At 41.7% G+C, this 20,859-nt stretch overlaps 1 protein-coding gene across 6 annotated transcripts in view; it reads right to left on the bottom strand.

Moving 5' to 3' along the window:
- LOC129730314 (putative protein kinase C delta type homolog) overlaps positions 1 to 20,859 on the bottom strand; it is a 145,674-nt gene that overhangs the window by 108,203 nt on the left and 16,612 nt on the right. For 5 of the 6 annotated variants that reach the window (XM_055690319.1, XM_055689921.1, XM_055690084.1 and 2 more), the window contains one exon: positions 6,637 to 7,277. In XM_055690319.1, the coding sequence (XP_055546294.1) occupies positions 6,637 to 6,729 (93 nt within the window). In that variant the 5' untranslated portion in view covers positions 6,730 to 7,277. The remainder of the gene's footprint in view (positions 1 to 6,636; positions 7,278 to 20,859) is intronic. The other variant, XM_055690168.1, reaches the window with a different exon arrangement.

Genomic DNA, 20,859 nt, shown 5'->3' with positions numbered 1-20,859 from the left:
TCCAATAAATTCAGGGGTGACATTGCGCATTTCGCTTCGAATAACTCGAATCGAGAGAAATCAAACTCGTTTCGAGGTGGAGTTGGTATTGCGTATTATTTTCGACACCCCAATTTTATTGCAGTTTATTTCGAGCAAACATTGACTCGAAAATAAATGTCAGATTTGTCTAGGGGCTGGACAACTTTATTTTCATAAAAAATATTTCGGTAATATTATACGGTACGATCGGTTGATAAATCTTGATATTTATCGTTTATCCGACACATTGATATCACACCGGCGCCTAATAATGCAACGATAAATACTTTATAATATTTAATATTGGAAATACTCCGCCATATATCAATAGTGTCTTGCCCCTAGAGATTGGTATTTTTAACGTTTATAATAAGATTTGTCCTTAAAACAACATATTAATCTTTGAATGTTTTACTACGATTCTTCTAGTGATGAAAATGGTTTTAGGAATATACAAAGACGTAAACAATAATACATGAGTATTAGGCTTACATTAAATGAAACAAAGTTAGTTATTTTCTGATAACTTCAAGATAAGGCGGGGAGCACTCAAACCTATTTGAAGTACAATATTTCATTTTCCTCCAAACTGCACTAGTACAATTCCTGTTCCGTTAAAGTTAGCTCCTACTTTAAATCTATTCGCTAGTGGATCCTACCAAATTAATGTTTTTCCGCTCCACAGATGTTTAGTAAAATTATTTATATTTTAGTCAACAAACTTAGGTACAAACGAACGCCTTCAACTTATCGACCATTTTTTATCACTTTCGAGCTAAAAAATGCTCGATCAAACCATTACGTAATGTCATTTTTGCTCAAAGATCAACTGCAATAATACGCCATTCACTCGTTTCGAGCTCGAATCGGAATCGCCAATGTCAAATGTGGTCGAAACGAACAAAAACCACTCGAAACGAAATGCGCAATGTCACCCCAGGATTGTTTGGGGCCCCAAATAGAACAAAAAAACTTGGTTCTGGCTTTCAGCTATCAAATTTCGTTTTTTCCATATAACGATTCCCCACCCTAATATATATTCAATTACAAAACATTTCTTTTTTTGTCAAGGTCAAGTGTTTCGAGGTACGACGCTGGCCTAACAAACCAGTCGTCGCAGGTTCGAGTCTCGGCTCGGGAGAGACTGTTAGTGTCAGTAGGATCGAATCGCTAGCCCCTCAATTATCCTGTACACTTAACAGTTGGCTGCGAAGTCTGTGTATAATAAACAGTAGATCGAGTTCCGAATCGAAATGTAGCACCAGGGCTTTGCTTTGCTATGTCTGTGCATGTATTATTCGAAAACATATAGAAATAAATATCAGGTCAGATTGAAAAATAGATGGCTATCTGACATATGGGTCATTTCATACGAAGTGACCAGGAAAAGGGTGCCAGGAAGGTGGAAAACGCCTAGATGAAGCGGCAAAGAAACGACCGCCAAGGGCCAAGAAGGCCAAGAGCAGGGGGAACGCCCTCATCCTCAAAACCGACGGGTCCAAGTACTCGGAGGTATTGAAAAAGATGAGGGGCGAAACCCAGCTCAAGGAGTTGGGGGCGGATGTGCGGAGCATTCGCCGATCTCGCACCAGCGAGATGATCCTTGAGCTCCGAAAGGATGCGAAAAACAAGGGCGCTTCCTACAAGGCGGTAACCGAGCAGGTCCTCGGCAAGGAGGTGCAGGTTCGGGCACTCACCTCGGAGGTGACTCTCCAGCTTAAAAACCTGGACGAAATCACCGAGGGGTGCGACATTGCGCTAGCCCTCAAGAAGAAGTGCGGGGTGGAGGTGGCCACTGAGTCAATCCGCCTCCGAAAGGGTCCAGCGGGAACCCAGGTGGCTACCTTCCGGTTAGCGTCGGCGGACGCGAACCTAGCACTTAAGGAAGGCAAGCTGAGGGTCGGCTGGTCAATATGCCCCCTGGGTATACTCCAGCCACTGGACGTTTGTTTCCGGTGTTTTGAGGGAGGACATAAGTCCTGGACCTGCAAGGGGCCCGACAGGAGCCAACTATGCAGGCGTTGTGGTGGTGCAGGCCATAAAGCGAAGGACTGTGGGGAGCCTCCCAAGTGTATGGTGTGCTCCGGGAAACGGGATGCCAAACACTTTATGGGAGGCCCCAGGTGCCCAGCCGGCAAGCCGGCTACGAAACCACGGGCGTAAGGGTGAGGCAACTGAACCTGAACCACTGCTACGCAGCTCAGCAGCTGCTATACGAAGCTGCCACTGAGTCGCTGTCGGACATCGCCATTGTATCGGACCCTTACCGCATCCCTCCCGGAAACGGTAACTGGGTTGCGGATAGGTCCAGCATGGCGGCCGGGGTTCAGGAGGTTGTTTCAACCTCAGAAGAAGGGTTCGCGGTTGCCAAGGTGAACGGAGTGTTCTACTGCAGTTGCTATGCTCCGCCGCGTTGGTCTACCGAAAGGTTCGCACAGATGGTCGACCGGTTAGCCATGGAGCTAACGGGCCTAACACCGTTGGTGATGGCAGGCGACTTCAACGCTTGGGCTGTCGAATGGGGGAGTCGCTCCACGAACCAGAGAGGCCAGATCTTGTTAGAAGCTTTGGCAAAGCTCAACCTAGATCTGGCCAACATTGGGTCCAAAAGTACATACAGCAGAAATGGCGCGGAGTCGATCATCGACGTGACGTTCTCCAGCCCAGGACTGATCATGAACTGGAGGGTAGACGATGGCTACACCAATAGCGACCCAGACGGTCTGCTATAGTGTAGACAACAACGAGAGGCGGCAAGCGACGAGTAGGGCCAACACTCAGTTCGCCCGCGGGTGGAAGACATCGCCTTTCGATGCCGAGGTATTCGAAGAGGCAATGAAACGAGAGCGCGAGGGGGGCAGTCGGCTTCGCCCGACGCCCGACCAACTAGCTGCTATGCTATCTCGGGCGTGCGACGCCACCATGCCTAAGACTCGCCAACCTAGGAATGGGAAGCCACCGGTCTATTGGTGGACTGATGAGATAGCGGACCTTCGCAGTGCGTGCCTCCGTGCAAGACGGAGGATGCAGCGTGCGCGAACAGATGAACAGAGGACAGTGCGCCGCGCAGCATTCAGTTCTGCCAGATCGACGCTAAAGAGTGCGATAAAGGCCAGCAAGAGGGCCTGTTTCGATAGGCTATGCGCGAGTGCCAATACGAACCCGTGGGGTGACGCCTACAGGATCGTAATGGCCAAGACCAAAGGCGCGCTGGCGCCTGCAGAGCGATCACCAGCGATGCTGGAGCGAATCATCGAGGGACTCTTTCCGCGCCACGAGCCAAGTCCTTGGCCTCCGGCGGTTGAATCTCACGTCCGACGTTCCAGTATCTCAGACACAGACCAAGGAGGGTCGGCCAACCTGCCGAGCATCCAATCCGTGGGCGACGACAGTCGTGTCGAGGTTCAGGATGAGGCAAGGGTTACGAATGAGGAACTCATCGTGATCGCCAATTCTCTAAAGGTGAGCAAGGCACCGGGACCGGATGGTATACCTAACCTGGCAATCAGGCTGGCGATAAACACGGCCCCCGGGCTGTTCCGAGTGGTCATGCAGAGGCGCCTGGATGACTGTCTCTTTCCGGATAGGTGGAAGCGGCAGAAATTGGTCCTACTGCCGAATGCTGGGAAACCACCAGGAGACCCATCGGCATATAGGCCTATCTGCCTGCTAGACACGGCGGGCAAGGTGCTTGAGAGGATTATCCTTAACAGACTGGTGAGGTACACAGAGGGTGTAAACGGTCTGGCAAGCAACCAGTTCGGCTTCCGGAAGGGCAGGTCCACGTTGGATGCCATCGCCTCCGTCACCAAGACGGCGGAGATAGCACTCCAGCGCAAGAGAAGGGGAATACACTATTGCGCAATCGTCACGCTTGACGTGAAGAATGCGTTCAATAGCGCCAGTTGGGACTCCATAGCGCTCGTGCTCAGGAGCATCCAAGTACCGGTGTCGCTGTACAAGATTCTGGAAAATTACTTCCAGAATCGAGTACTGGTTTACAACACAGAGAAGGGTCAGAAGTGCGTTCCAATCACCGCAGGGGTTCCGCAAGGTTCCATCCTGGGTCCGGTTGAAACTAAAGTTTTCTGTAGGGGTTGTGATCGTCGGCTTTGCAGACGACATAACGCTAGAGGTTTACGGCGAGTCGATCGAAGAGGTCGAGTTGACGGCTGCGCATTGCATAAGGAAGGTCGAGGACTGGATGCGCTCCAGGAAACTGGATGCGCTCCAGGAAACTGGGGCTCGCGCACCATAAGACGGAGGTCACGGTTGTGAACAACCGTAAATCGGAGCAACAGGCGGTGGTCAGAGTCGGAGACTGCACCATCACCTCAAAGCGATCGTTGAAGCTCTTGGGGGTTATGGTCGACGACAAGCTCACGTTCGGGAGCCACGTCGACTATGCCTGTAAGAGGGCCTCATCGGCACGATGAAATTATCAAATTTAAAATAAAAATGGCTGCATTTGCCGAAAAATGTAAATTTAGTTTTCAAATACAAAAATAATTTATCTGGCGATTTTATCGGTTATATTTTTTCTAGATTCCTTGGTTTATTTTCTTCAAGAATCATCTATCAGTTTTTCGGACATCTTACGCCTATGAATTGTAAGAAAAAGAAAAAAGAGGTTTTTGACAAAAATTGCGTGACTTTGCAATAAAGAGGAGGGTCCTACAAAGGGGAGGGTATTCCAATCGACACCAAAATTGGGAAATAGCGGTTGAAAGAACAACCCGTAAAAACAGAATAAATTCGAACAAAAAAAACAACGACGGGCGCGGAGGGACTACCAAACCCGTTCGCGCGTCGGAGCATTCAGCGATGTCTACACAAAAATTCGGAGGTGGAAGGGCATCAAGTACTCCACACCGGATATATCGGTAAATAGTCCCTTACTAGGCAAGGCCGTCGAAAAGTGTATGGACAGCTGCGTTGTCGAAACAATTCGACGCGATAATCAACTTCTCGGCGAACAGGCGGAACATCGTCAGTGAGCTAAAGCAAAGTCTCCTCCTGCTTCGAATCACTTTAAATGAGGCAAGAAAGTGGACGAAGAACTTATGAATCGAGTGAAGGCGGGCAAAAAAGAGGTCGAAATTGCATCCTAGCAGGCACAGACGCCCCCTCGTTCGCAGCGATTTACTCTACGGAGCAAACCGGTGCGAGAATGAAGCAGTCCCTGGGGAAAGCGGCCCGAGAAGGCAAAGATGTGGTTGATTGTGCAACCCCGTGAAATAGCAAACCTACTGATTGAAGGTCTGCCGAAAAATCTACTAGAATGGAGACTAGGGGTACCCTTGGGTTACCATGGCAGGTAGCATACGCAAGAAGGTGCGACGTAAGAAGATGGCGTAACGGTCAAACAACCGCAGAAGGTCAAGATGGCGCGGAGCCCTCATACTCAAGACGGATGGGTCGAAGTACTCCGAAGTCTTGAAGAAGCTGGGAGTCAGAACCCAGCTCAACGATATGGGAGCAAATATGCGAAGCATCCAACGATTTCGCATCGGTGAGATGTTACTATAGCTTCGGAAAGACTCTGGGGAGAGATGTGCAAGTTCGGGTACTCATCTCGGGGGTGACCCTGTAGCTTAAAAATCTACAGAAGACACTGAAGTATTCCACCTCCGTGAGAGTCCAGCGGGGACTCAGGTAACTACATTCTGATTTCCTGCGGCAGGCGTTGTGAAGGTACATACAGATCCTAAAGCAGAGCCAGCCAAGTGCCAGGTTTGTTCCGGAAAACGAGACGCCAAGCACTTTATGGTAGGCTCCAGGTGCTCAGCCGGTAAGCCGAGCTTTAAGGTGACCCAAGTCAACCCGAAAGAAGGATACACGATTGCCATGATGACCTGATTCATAACAGCAACCAAAAGAAAAGAAATTCATGGGGATTACTCGGATTTACTTCGAAATCGTCAGTTCGACCGAATATACACGCTGTGAAGGTTATGCTATATAATACAAAGCAACAAATATTTACTTTTTTATTTGTCTTGGCTTCTATGCATGATTTTTCGATGTATTTTGATACAAAAAACGAATTTTTCCGGGTTTGAACCCATTTCACCTTAACGGGCAACAGTGGCACCATTTTGAATTTTTGAGAAATCGAAAATTTTCGATGTTTTTTCGACATTATTTGGTTTTTAAGCCAAAGGTCAAAGTTCTAAGAGTTATTTCACATATTAGCATCTTCTTGCACATCTTAAAAAAAAACAAATCTTAAATAGGACGAACACTGAGCTCAAAACGATGATTTTACAAAAACGGTTTTGGCATGGTTTTAGTATATTTCACGAAGCAAAATAATATCGATTATGTCTTATATTGAGTCAAAAAGTCTCAGAAATTGTTTAATGTAATATTAAGAGTGTAAGCGATACTCAAAGATACAATAACAATTTGTCTTCATATGATTCTCCCCCTTTTGCGGGGAGGGGGTCGTATTTTTGGCCGAGACCGGTCGAAACATAAAAATCTCGCTTCAGCTTTGAGACAGAACCATCGCGTCTTTATTAAAGTTCTCTTGCTATGTCGGTCTACAGATAAAAATTTTTTTTCTAGTATCACTTTACTATGCTTATCATTTGCTGCTAAAATTTAACTCACCTCCGGAGTGGCTCGGGTACTTCGGGCAGTACGCTGGCTGTTGCTTTGTCCATTTCCAGCTCTACGACGACCATGGGCTCCAGTAAATATCATCTTCCAATGCCAGCTCCAAATACAAATACTTCACTACAGAGGAAATCAGCAGGCAGCAGATTTCCACCCCAAAACAAACAAAGTGAAGATACGGCTCTCCAACCTCACAAATGCTAACGATTTATGGGCGAGCTGATAGGTGGCTATCAGCTACCAAATACAACAATTACAACTACAAAAGACAAATTTGCTTAGAGCTACCAAAAAAATAATCAAAGAACAAATACGGTTTTTGCAGCTTCTCTTAATCTCTTATCACGTAGAAGTAGCGCGGGCTAAATCACTTGGTAGCTAGCTAATACCGAGACAAAACCACACCACAAATTACAAACTATTAATACTTGTTCGTCCAATATTGCCAGTTGCGTTTGCCGTGGCTAGTCACTAGCTTGAACTGCACATTTTGCTCCATCCTGCGGCTCCGGCACTCACCGCAGCAGCACTAGTAGTTTCCGGGTCGAACCCGGCCGCACGGTGTTTCGGCAATAGCGATGATGCTGATCTGCTTGCAACGAGTGAAATATCTAATCTCATCGCAGCTGGTTTGCCTAGAAGCGGAGAAAGCAATCAAATTGGTTAGAAAATATTCGTGAAATGGAATAGTCTGCGATAAAAAAAAAGTATTTAGAATTTAATGTTCATTTTTGTATAACACTAATCCTGGGGTTTCTTTTCGATAGGACGTATTGAAAAGAGTGGATACTCCCAAAATAGGCGGCACTTAAAGATTGGTATAACATTTGCGCAGATTTTTGCTTTTGTTCTCTATAACGGCGCATGGGTGTGGTCCAGAGGCGAGAAAACGCCTATGATGATAGATTTGAAATTAAAACTAAGTGTGAATGGCAAATAAATTCTAACAAACCGCTAACAGTAAAAAATCATAATCAGCCGATACGATGTCGTTATGAAAGCATTTGTGTGTAATTCATTTGAGAGTAACTCCCCCCAAACCATAGATACCCGCGCACGGCTATGCCAATAAGACAAAGGAAGGTTGCGTAGTTCTTCTAATTGATTAATCACGGCAACTTCGTCTGCCGGGTGGTCACCGCATCCAATGCTCATCAGTATCTGTCAACAGAAACCACCCGGAGTGAGCGTCCCGACAGCCCGGTATCGGTTCAAGTTGATTGCCACCGTATTGTGTTCCCTGGTTCGGACACTGGCAGCTCTCTGTATGTAGACAAGCGCGTGTAACGGCGGAAAATAACACACTAATGAGCACGCACTCAATCTCCGCTAACATTCGCGATGATTGCGGTTCACTGTCGGATTAGTGAAACCACATCCCGGCTGACCTTATTCCTTGTCGGTGACTGACGCGGTAACAGGGGTCAGTCTTGTTAAAATGATTCAATTCCGATATTTTTAGCGGTAAAATGCTTCACTTAGTGTCATCGTCATTTTACCCGCCAGCAAGTGGCGACCTTATCACGCGTTTACATCACAACGGATTTCAAAGTAGACGCAAGGTATTTCATGGTAATAAACGATTTGTTTTCAAAATATTAGGCTATCATATGTGTACGTAATTCATTGATGACTATCATGACAGTTGCAAATGGTGGGTTATTTATTCTACCGTATGGACAATTCACGCCACGTATAATTCTAAATAATGAACTTTTAAGTGTATTCCGCGATACGTCATTTCTCATTCAGAAAAAATGCCAACAATTACACCGCCGCGGCAGCGTATGATCACCCGAGCTAAAATGAAAAATAAACATATAAATAAGAGAAAAAGTTAAACCACAGCGGAACGGGCACTAACCATTATGAAACATTCCCGGCGATCTTCGATATGCACTAGTAGTAATCTCCAACGTTACGCTTTGGCGCAATAGTGTGCCCCGCCTGACGGATGCCACAGGAATATAGTATTGCCACTAACATAATTGGCAGAAACCATGACACGTATTTGGCGCTGTGCCCACGTGATTCGGCCGCCGCCGTTGGTCGTGGTTTAATGAAGAATTTCATAGAATGGATAAGTTTGATGACTTAAGTGTGGCTGAAGTCGAATGTCGAAGGGGCCGATATTAGTCGCTTTTGTTCGGGTTTTGTTTTTCTTGGAGCTGTTCTCAGTGGACGGCACTTTGATTTAACGAAAAAAGACCGACTCGAGAGTGGAATACAATTATATAAATCGCAACGTTGTTGGTGTTTCTTACAAACTCGTGTTTAGGATAGTTTGGTCAACATTCTATTTCATCGCTGGCGGTACAAGGCTACTTACTGCCAATAATCATTGACATTACCTGACAACTACAGCGTGGTCATGCTGTGTTGAATAATTCATTACGGTTCTACGCAGATTTGTCCCACACTACTTTTTAACGGTTTTTAACTCTTAAAAAATTCTATAATATTCTATCAAATTTAAGAGCAAATAATAAATTTACCCGTCCGCACGAGAAGTGAGTTTTTATCAAACTAAAAAAGTCTCTTAATAATTCAATAGCACCAACATTAGTTAAAACCCGTCAAGCCCGAGCGTCTCATAATTTCCCATTAATCTGCCCCTAGATTTATGGCCCGCTTTCTGATATCTCATTTTTCGCTCTCTGCGCGCTCATAAATTTGTTCCAGTTGGTTGCAAAGTCTCGGCCAGAAAGTGGAAGACATTTTTGCTTACTTTGCGACCGCCGCGATTTTGAAAGAAAATAAACTTTAAGCATAAAAAATGAAATACAGAAAACAACCAAAACAGACAGACGCTAACCACGATTGGACCGATATTAGTTCCCAAGTGAATACATTACAGTTATCTGAAAATTGATCGAGCAAATGAGAGAACAGTTCATTCAAGTCAGGCGAAATCGAAAGCACTCTAAAGATAGATGTCTGCAATATAAATCCATCAACCGGTCGCCCCCTAAAAACTGAACATAAACATTTGGGAGAACCTCAACGCCAACTCCTTCCAACAGGTTTAAATAAGACTGTCTTAAAACGAAAACAAACTTCTCACTGGGTTCTAGTGAGATTGCAGCCAAGCTCCAAGTTGTTATGGTTAAATAGTTTGTTTTCCCCTCCGCGGCCAATCAATCGGTCTGTCAAAAGCAATAGCAAACTCCGACACGTTGTGCGTTGCTCAGTCAGAGAACGATAGGTTGCTTATTTTATTAAAGAACCTTTTCCCCCCTAGGTTCTGGCTGGCGATGCGAAAGATTTCGTCTCATAAATCGTGTGAAACGGTGAGGCTAGAGAAGTGAATTTCCGGTGGATATTTATACGACGCGTTTTAATTATAATGATACTCGACTGCTTCCTTACTTAGTGAGTCTGGGAGGTTTATTCACTACTTAATTTGTATCCGCACTGTACTCGAAAAGTGAGGTTACTGAAATTTTCCAAAACATAATTCCATGCCGTGCGTGCAACAAACGACAGAAATAGCAAAAAGGGTATAGTCCAGTATAATATATCAAAGGCTATTAGCGTCTAAATTCCGATCGCGAAACGCTTCCTAATGGGTTTCAGCGGGTTGGTGTGAGTGAGTAGATGAATGAATGAGCTGAATATATTCCAGCACGACGACGCGGGGCTAACGCGCACCAAATCACCGCGTCACTACTGCGCGCCGGCAGTTAAATGGTCGATAATAAACTTTTAAATTAACGTAAATCATCCCCAAAGCCGGTGTTAGAGGAAATATTCTTAGTGCATGTTGAAAAAAAATCGTATGTCCCGAGCGGAGTGAGAGGACCAAATAATGTCGCCAGGAGCTTCTATTTTATTTTATTTTATTTTATTTTTTTGAATCAGAATTACATTGCTGAAATTATACAAAATAAGTAAATGCTCGTTTATTCTATAAGAAAAATGCACGCTTTCCTCTAGTGATTTTTGCGTTGATTTATCCAATTGACTGTATATTTTATGTGTTACATACATAGTTGTGAGTAACTTTTACACGAAGTGCACAGAATCTTTATTTCTTCATAAGTAATAGGTTGAAGAAAACGATGAAAAGTAAACTGTACATAATAATTTATATTGACGTGCTTTATCATTTCACAACTTTCCAACAGCCAAACTATTTTTTATAGAGCAAATGTTGATTTGCAACTGATGATACGTTATTATAAAATTTTACTACAGGTTATGAACTGAAAATTTCAATGAAAACGTGCCTACCTACCCTACAAATCGCTTAAACCGTTGTTTAAAAAAATGAATAGGGTCATTTTCATATGAAGGAAGCAATAAAAATGGTAAACACTATATTATTTAAATTGCCTGGAAAATTGGAAAACAATTCAAGGTGTCCTTTTCAAATAATAATTATCAATTATTGAGATTTTTATGAAATACATACGTTTTTGAGATCAGAAGCGAACAGAACTGATCATTTGAACAACATTTCGAGGTAATGTTGAACAATGAAGAGGATGGAGCTGTAGACTGGAACAGAAGAGAAATTGAGGAGGGGGGAAAAGATGTTGGTTGGTATACAGCTTAGCAGTGTGTACCAGCAGTACAACCCATTCTAGCTGGCATAAAATAGACCCCGGTGAGGTCCAGAGCATATCAACGTGCTCTTCCTCTCCCTACCTCCATGTGATACTGACTGGGATGCGAGCAACCAAAGGAAGATCGGTAAACCGGTTGTCTGAACATCTGTTCCTGAGCTTTGAAATGCGGTGTTTCACCAACTACACCCAAGACGGCAGCCCCGTCACGGGACTAGGCATTTGTAGTCCTAGTATGGCTGCATGCCGAAAAATAAACACTGCGAATATGAAGCGGAACAATCGGCAACGACCCAAGCGACGAAACAAGAACGACGGTTGGAAGCTCGGTACAAGGAACTATAGATCGGGAACTAGATCAGCTAGAACCTTGCCACTTCGACATAGTTGCGCTTCAGGGACTTTGCCGGAAAGTAGAAAAGGTACGAAGATTTGTGGACGCAGGTCACAGTAGTAGCAAAGCGGCGAACCACAAACAAGCTGGGTACCGCTTTATAGCAGAAGGGTGGGAAGAAGCGTTTCACAACAGCTGCTCAAGTCGAGATCGTCATGACATGAACGCCCTAGTTGGAAGAAAGAAAATGTACAATCCGGTAGGCCAATGACAGCCTGCACACCAAGATTCCTGATTCATGACATGTTCTCCAGATACTTTTTCACTGTTTTACCGCATGCACCAACCTCCCGGCCAAGTGCACGCAGTGATTTAGCCACTTTTCCCTCCGTCTTCCTCTTCAGCATCCTTTGAAGCTTCTAGTCGCTCAGGATCGTTGGCCGTCTGGAACCGGACTTTCTTTCGATGCTCTGATCGTTGTCCAATAGTGTCAAGATATTGTAGATGCCGGAACGGGCATACCCGGCGTCCACAAAGTGCCGCACGATATCCGTTTTTGACGCGGCGGGGTACCGTTCATTTAACGCGCACACTAGTTCTGAATCGAGTAGCTTCACTTTTTTTGCTATCACATTTAGAGTTTGACTGATAGAGCTGTCAATTTTTTTTGACAACTCATGGGTTACTATGATTGATGATGCATGAATAATTTCGTCAGTGCGATTAAAGGTAAGCCCATTGAAAATCGACCATTTTAGTCCATTTTTTTACCGCAAACGTTATCAGCAGCAACAGGCAACTGGTCTACAATATTCCAGCAGAGATTTACGCTATAATCGGATGTGTCAACGTTTGCCTGAAGAGAAATTATAAACATGCGAATAAGCTTCAATCAATACTTAAAAAATGTTTATAAAGTTTCATAGTTTTCTTTTCGAAGTCCGCCTGAAAATTAACTTGGGCACTAGAGGGTTAAAGAACATTGGTCGAGTTCAGGATGACACTTGTCGCTTTTATATGTTATGGGAGCGATACCTCGGAGCATCTGCTATGCAGCTGTGGTGCATTGTATATGAGCAGAATCGAATTTCTCAGCAAAGGCTGCTTGCAATCGAGTGAGATCTGGTCTGCTAATCCTGGAAAGGCAGTTGGCTTTATAAAGCACATTCTACCTGACTGGGAGTGTGCTGAGGCATTCGGCCACTCACTCGATCGATAGTCGTCGACTTACATAGGTCCGATTCAGCGAATTCATTGTGCCGCACATTCCCTGTCATATCAGTGGTAACTACCATTCGGTTTCTTAACTCCTAGTGCCACCGTTGCGGTCTCCCTGATAGCTGTGCGAATCTTGCGCCAAACTCCTTTGCCGTGGGTAGTACCGCTTTGAGCTGTTCCGCGTATTCCTCCGTAGTCTGGGAGTCTATTCGAGAGCTACTGGTTGTTGAGCCGCAGGGTTCGGCTATGTCGTACGTGAAACACGGTCGAGAGTTTCGAGTACAGTCAGACCGCAACTAAGTAGTGGTCCGTGTATTAATATGAGGTAATGTCAGAGAAAAGCCGGCTGTGGATGAGAGCACGGTTTGCTGTACGTATGTTGGGTGCCATCCAAGTAGTTTTGTGTGGATATTTTTGCGAGAAAAGAAGGTACCTCGGACTACCAGTCCTCGGAGAGCTGCACAGTCAACGCATAACTGGCCATTGACGTTCACCTTGGTGTGCAGACTGTCATTGGCCTACCGGTTTGTACATTTTCTTTCTTCCAACTTGAATGTTCATGTCATGACGATCTCGACTTGAGCAGCTGTTGTGAAACGCTTCTTCCCACCCTCCTGCTATAAAGCGGTACCCAGCTTGTTTGTGGTTTCGCCGCTTTGCTACTACTGTGACCTGCGTCCACAAATCTTCGTACCTTTTCTACTGTTCTAGCTGATCTAGTTCCCGATCTATAGTTCCTTGTACCGAGCTTCCAACCGTCGTTCTTGTTTCGTCGCTTGGGTCGTTGCCGATTGTTCCGCTTCATATTCGCAGTGTTTATTTTTCGGCATGCAGCCATACTAGGACTACAAATGCCTAGTCCCGTGACGGGAGATTGCGGGTTCATGTCCCGTCGGGATGCGGTATATTTTCCAAATCTGTATCATATTTCATATTATTTTTTCGCTTCCCCTGCTGCGCACATTGTCTGCTTTAATGAGCTTAAATCTTAGATTAGCCTCTTCGTTAGTAACGGTATCAGGGTTGCCTCACCATAGGTGTGTTGTCTATGCCTTCATACGTTTGAATCCAAATTCTCTTCTTGGATTTTCTTGTTTCTCTATTCTGCCCCTGTTTACATAGTTGACGTAAGAGCCAAAATGACCAAAACGCACTTTTTCGTTGATTCAGCTTGCTTTCCCTAAGATACATACACTACAAACGAGAAGAAAACTATTTTGTTCTGAAACTTTTGAGAAATATTGGAAAAACGTTTTGGCGTAACTGCCATTTGGTTGCAAAACAGACGTCACTCCATACAAGGTGCAATTATCTATGTTAAGTCGTTTCATTCGACTGTCGACTGTCTGTATGCCTATGTTTAGTCATTTAATTCGACAAATATTCCATAGAAAGGAGGAAAGAGGGAAAGAGCGATTGAATTTTTGTATTGTATATAATTATTTTTTCAAACATTTAGCCTCAGGAAGGTCTAAAGTCACCGTGTCCTTCCCTCTACTAGTAGATATTTGCGTCAGATGAAATAATTAAAACGTTTTCCTATACTAATTTTCATACAAATTTATGTACATGCATATGTTAAGCACCAGTCAGAGGCACATGTAATCCATATCCGGCAGGTTTAGCATTTCCTGGGGGCCAAAAAAGAACCAAAAAAAAAACTTTGTCCTGGCTCTGTGCTGTCAAGTTTGCATTTTTCCCTGTAACGACCTTTGCGTAAATGTAGGTCTTTATGCATGTGTGTGTGTGTGTGTGTGTGTGTGTGTGTGTGTGTGTGTGTATGTGTATGTGTATGTGTGTGTGTTTGTGGTCGTTTGTCTAATAGAAACTGTCGATGGATAATAACTAACGTTTGACTAAAACACAATTGATAAAACTGAATCAACTGCGAGGCAAAGTAGGAAGTAGTCGAATTTTTACGCCAAGCTATGCGAACAATCTGCGAGAAAAATGCATATTTATTCGCATAAACTGGCGTAGCGTTTTTCTCTGGATCAATCACCACGGGCAGACTCGTATAATTAATGTGGCCTCTATTCAAACATCAATTTTCATAAAATTGACAGACTACTTTGATGAAATTGTATCTCAACATGATGATTTGGGTTAAAATAGCAAAAACGCGTTTTTCTCGCAATGATGGTGTTAGTTGTTACGTCAACTATGTAAACAGGGGCAATATTGTACTCAATGAGTGCAAGGCGAGACTGTGACCGGGCAACAACTGTTGTAGGCGTCTAAGATCATTTTGTTTAGTGTTTGAGAGAAGGTTTCAGGTTGCTCGATTAAACTGATTCTATTGTCATTGGACGTGATTGATCAAGGCCAAGTGATGTACTACGTGCGTGTTTCGGGAATATTCTCGAGTCCATTCGAATCGCACAGAGGGTTAAGACCAAGGGTGGTAATCGATAACCTATCGTAAACGACGATGATGATATTGTCTGTTATTGTTATCGACGATGATGCTAACGTCTTCAGGCATTATCTTCATTGCAAAAGACGTTGGCTACTGGACGGCATCGAATCAATAACGTTTGATTATGAAAAACTACTGCCATACTAATTTTTGCATCATTAGATATAATCATCATTCAGATCAGGCTTGTAGATACGATAGATTATCGTCGATAATCGTCATCGCCGATACCGACAACGTCTGCTACCGTTATTGACGATGACGATTTAGTCTTCAAACATTAACGTTATCGACGATAACGATATTTACCTGACGTTATCAGCTCAATAACGTCTATTGTTATGTCAGAACAAGTGCACCAGTGCACAGTGGGGAATCGCTGGCCATCAGCCGAAAAAAAAAATTTCGTTAGATGTTTCATAATATTTTTTCTTTATTGCTATAACATTCAAGTGTCTAAATCCAAAATTCGGGCGCAATATCATAAAATCTGAATTTTTTATGACTTTTCAAAGCTTGGCGAACTGACGTTTTTTGTCTTTTTTTTGAAAAAAAAGTACATTACTTTGAAACGCTTTTTGACGTCGCTTTTTGACGTCAAAGGAAAAAATGTTGTAAATATTGTGCAAAACAAACCCTTTTCATTAGATATTGTAAAATTTGGTCATAGTAGGCCTGACACTAGAAAAATTAAAAAAAAAAAACAAGACATTTTGTAGAAAAGTAGCTTAAAAGTTTAGTTGCCGCAGTTTGCCACGGTTGTGACTACATTCAAAATTTAGGTAAAAACGTAAGCTTTCAAATGCATACTGTCCGCTGTAGCGCAAAACTGTGCAAATTGTCACTTTAGTGAAGAAAGCGATAGCAGATTTTTTTGGTTTTTATTTTTGAAGTTGCAATTTCATCCAGGATTAATTTTAATCATAACCATGATACCCCATTAATGAAAATTTATGATATCGTACTCAATCCGTAAGGATAAAATAAAAATTTGGGCAAAAATCACAAATTTTATCAATGAAAAGTTATAAAATAAGTGGTAAACAAGAAAACAGTAATCAAATCTGAAATTTTAATTATGTCAAACTTTATCACTTTCTGCAAATTTAAAACAATACTTAAAACATTCAGCCCTTTCCAATTTATGATTATAAAATTCGCTAAACTGATTGAAGTGTCAAATATTAGCAGAAAATTTATACCATCAAACTCCGGCCAACAACAGCCCGTTTGAAGATTGCTTTTGCTTCGCACTCGTTTGCCTACAAAAGTAAAGCACACATTTTGCTTTATGAGAAAATAAAAAACAAAGAACAGTCGTCGCCCTTCGCCTCTTTTCGTATTCATTTAGAACGTTGTGTCATTCCAGTGTCTTGGTTTTCAAATTCATAAATTCGTTGAATTTTATTATGGAGCCTTCAACTTCAGCGGCACCACCTAATTCAATGTCTAGTAAGTTGTCAATTCATGGTGTTATACATGTATTTAAATGTCCTCTTTCAACCATAGAAACCGGATTAGAAAGATAACATATATGTGAAACAATGAAACATCGAAAATTACTAGAAAACATGAAAATTGCAGCGAAAGACATTTTTCCTGCTGATAAGTATAATGAACTTCAAATTTTCTGGAAACAATTCAACACGAGATTTAAGCGATCACAGCGAAAGATGATGATGCTGTTGATGATTTTTTTTGTATTACTTATGTTGTTTTAGTTCATTAAAAAAAAAAAAAAAATATATATATATATATATATATATATATATATATATATATATATATATATATATATATATATATATATATATATATATATATATATATATATATATATATATATATATATATATATATATATATATATATATATATATATATAGGCAAAATTTGTTTAGTTCGAGGGGTCGTCTATAAATTACGTTGTTTTTTGCAATGGGAAGGACGCCCGGTGGCACTACTTGTGGTCAAATATTATATAAATCTATAAAAAAGAAAAAAGGGCCAAAAAATATTAAAATTGGATTTCGTGCTTTATGGACGGCCCCAAAAAATGGATGACAAATTCGTGTTCAGCGCCCCAAAATTTTGTAAAGACCAAGGTTTTGTCGCATTTATCGACACTTTTTTTGCTTGGCCAGCTTTTGTATGAAGTCGCCTCACTGTGCAGTGGCTATATACCGGTTGCTAAAGCTGGCTTGACAACCGACAAAATAACCGCACCGAGCGTTGCTATTTACTCTAGAAAAATAACAACTCAAGGAAGGAAAAATTCTCGAGTAGCAACGAATTCATAAGTTTGGCAACGCAAGCAGCCAAAGCGAAAACAAACTGCGAATTCGTTTATTAAACGTTATTGATTCGATACCGTCCAGTAGATATCGTCTTCGGCAATGACGCTAATGTCTGGAGACGTTAGGGGCCATCCACATTTCACGTGGACAGCTTTGGGGAGAGTGGGGTTGTTTTATGTCCACGGTCCATACATTTTTTTTAGAATTTATATGGGCAGTTGTCGACGGAGGTGGAGGGGGGGGGTCCAAATCGTTAAAAATCTGTCCACGTGAAATGTGGATGACCCCTTAGCGTCATCGTCGATAACGATAGCAGACAGTATCGTCATCGTCGTTTACGATAAGTTATCGATTAACAACCTTGATTCAGATGCATTTGAATTGCAAATATAACAATGCCAATGCCAACAATTGGTGCTTCGAAAAGCTTCTCAGAAGTTAAAGTAGGGTAGGGAACATATTCTAAGCAGCTTTAGGAACCGCCTGTGTATTGAGAAGGAAAACCTCGAAATGTGTTGGGTGAAATTCAAACAGATGTATATCAATCTGTTCTCTATCTTTCTCTCTGTCAGAACTTGTTTTCAGATTGTAAAACTATGTAAGCAAACTTTAACAATAACCAATTAAAGTTAACAATCGAGGGACGTTATTCCAAATACCCCGAACCTATTTCAAGCAGTTTCCACCTGTTTTGCAGGCGTTTTTATGCAACACCCGAAGTGGCTTCTGAATGGCTGCAATATAGATCGATTTGTTTAGAATGATGTTTGTTCACAGATTTCTTTGTGATTAACGGTATTTCTTATATTCGTAAGACAGCTAGACAATCAAAGTTATCATTTACATCATTGGAATTGTCGATATTGATCGAAATTCAGGAGCTTAAGGCCTGTTTTCTTCAACTGATTAAAATAGGCGCCACTGCTCAAGTCGTTCCTTACCCAAATTGAAACTGAGACATTTTTTCCATCGAGTTCATGCATTTGGGATCACTTATATCGCCGACACTAACACATCAGCTCATTCTTTCGCATGTATTTTATTCGTTCGGACATGACAGCCTAGTTTGTTCATTTTGAGAATGTCCTGTCGGTAAAAGCGGCTGTCATAGATGATATTGGACTCACACTACTTCGTTTCTTCTTTTTCTCAGGCCAAACCGAAGCGAACCGTTTCATATATGTTCCCACATCGGCGATTCCTTGTCCAAGATCGAGTAACTTATCGTAACGTAACGTATTCTGGATTCGGCAGTGGGTCGTTATTGACCTGTCGTTAAGAAAATGAAGTGAGTAATCAGTACAAATCATCACGACGATATCAACACCGGTCAATACTTCATAAGTTCAATACCAGAAAAAAATTTTGCACAGATATTCTTACGGGGTAATGATGTCATCTTGTGCTGTTAGTATTTTATTTGAGTCACGACTAACTCGTGAAAAGGGGTTATGTACAAAGAGTATCAATGAATATAAATATTTCTAGTGTCAGAACGGTTTGTCTGATCGGTGTGACGTCTTCGGCAAAGTTGTAGATAATAATTTTGTCTTTCCGAATAAATATATCGAGGAAAAATATATTCATATTGATATTTAAAAAAAAAGCAAAACTACCATTTGTAACTTTGCTGAAGCATTCCAGCAAAAAAAACGTTCTAATTCGTTTCTTTTTTCTGAAAAAAAGACTTTGATCAGATAACCGCTAATGTTCAGTGAATCTTTTGCAGTTTTTATAAAAAAAAACAATCTTTTTGAATTAAATCATCCTCGCGTAACTTTTCAGAAAGTCCAGAGTAACAGAGAGTAAGTCCAGAGTTAATTACACCGTTATCATAAAAGTTTTTAACGGTTTCTTGTCACAAATCGAAAGATTACAACATTGCCTAGCTTGCTATACATAAAATATCATGAAAAAAGTAAAAATAATTTAGTAATTAATCAGAGAGAAAGTGAACAATGTTACTTAGGTCCTTTTGAAAAGTTACGCGAGAATTTTAGTTTGGCTTAATTTTTGATGCAAAAAAAACAGTTTTCTTCCACGGTGTATATTTTTTTCAAAAAGACAAAATTATTATCTACAACTTTGCCAAAGACGTGAAAGCGATCAAATAAACCCTTATGACTCTGAAAATACCTGTAATCATCAATACCCTTTTTGACATGACATAACATCTGTGCAAAGTTTCAGTCAAATGAGAAATGAAAATTAGAAATATTAGTCAAAATTGGCACACATTTTATGGAATTGCCCACAAGTGTAATAATTGAAAGCCGTCTACATTGAAAATACTCCATACATACATTTTCATACATACATTCAACATACATTCGTTATCCAGGATTGAATCCTAATCGAAAGTTTTGCTAATTTCGCACAATACTGATGTGGTTTCGCACCATCCAACTGTATAATATGTGTACATTTTAAAATATTCGAAAAATCTTTCAAACTTAAAACATTACAATGCATCACTTAAAGTTTCTTTTCGTGAAACGAGATATATCGAAAATACATTGCTTGCTATAAACTATAAAAAGAACATCGCACGCTTAGCCTTGGGGCTAATAGCGGTCTCGATCAACTTGAGTTGAGAGAATTCGTTATCGATATTGTTTTTGGCACATTTTGTGTGTGTAGGATAAGTACAACGATACACCGTGCCCCAGTGCTGAGTCGAGAAAATTTCCAGCTCGGAAAGGTCCTCGACGGGATCGGGAATCGAACCCAATATCACAACCGTGTGGGAGAGCTAGCCGACCGACATCGTTAACCAAAGAGCCACGGGGACCACGAAAAATTATATTAACACTTTTTGGCAAAATTTTGCAGAGTCCAATTATACTACAGCTTTTCTCTTGATGTCATCATGATCGGGTAAGATGAATGACTCAAGAAACTGTGAAATTCAATAGTGCCGTATCCATACAGATTATATTACGATTGATTTCCCGGAAAAAACCATTCAGAAAAATCTCTGACATCGAAATTTATTCGAAAACAGAGCATTTGATTGAAATTGAATCTTCGGCTTACGAAAATTCCATCAAAAGTTGTGTAACAGTATTTAAAATAAAACAGATTTCTGTATTATGTTGTTTACCTGGTCGACTCCTTATCATTTTTTGGCTTCAATCAATTAATTTATCTGCTGACAAACAAATATAAACCCATTGACAAACCTTCCTGACTTCGGTGTCTGGTGTATTTTAATTTCATCGCATAAATAGGTTTTGATGAGTTTTAAAAATTTACGCTGAAACCTAATGTAAGGAATAATGTCTTGATTTTCTAACCGCACACGCAAAACAATTTCGATAATACCGCCAACTCTACTTTGAAATATTTTTCCTGGTGCTCAGACATTTTCCTACATTCCTC

This window comes from Wyeomyia smithii, chromosome 1, assembly GCF_029784165.1.
Source record: "Wyeomyia smithii strain HCP4-BCI-WySm-NY-G18 chromosome 1, ASM2978416v1, whole genome shotgun sequence".
NCBI lineage: Eukaryota > Metazoa > Arthropoda > Insecta > Diptera > Culicidae > Wyeomyia > Wyeomyia smithii.
This window is presented reverse-complemented; position numbering and strand designations above follow the sequence as displayed.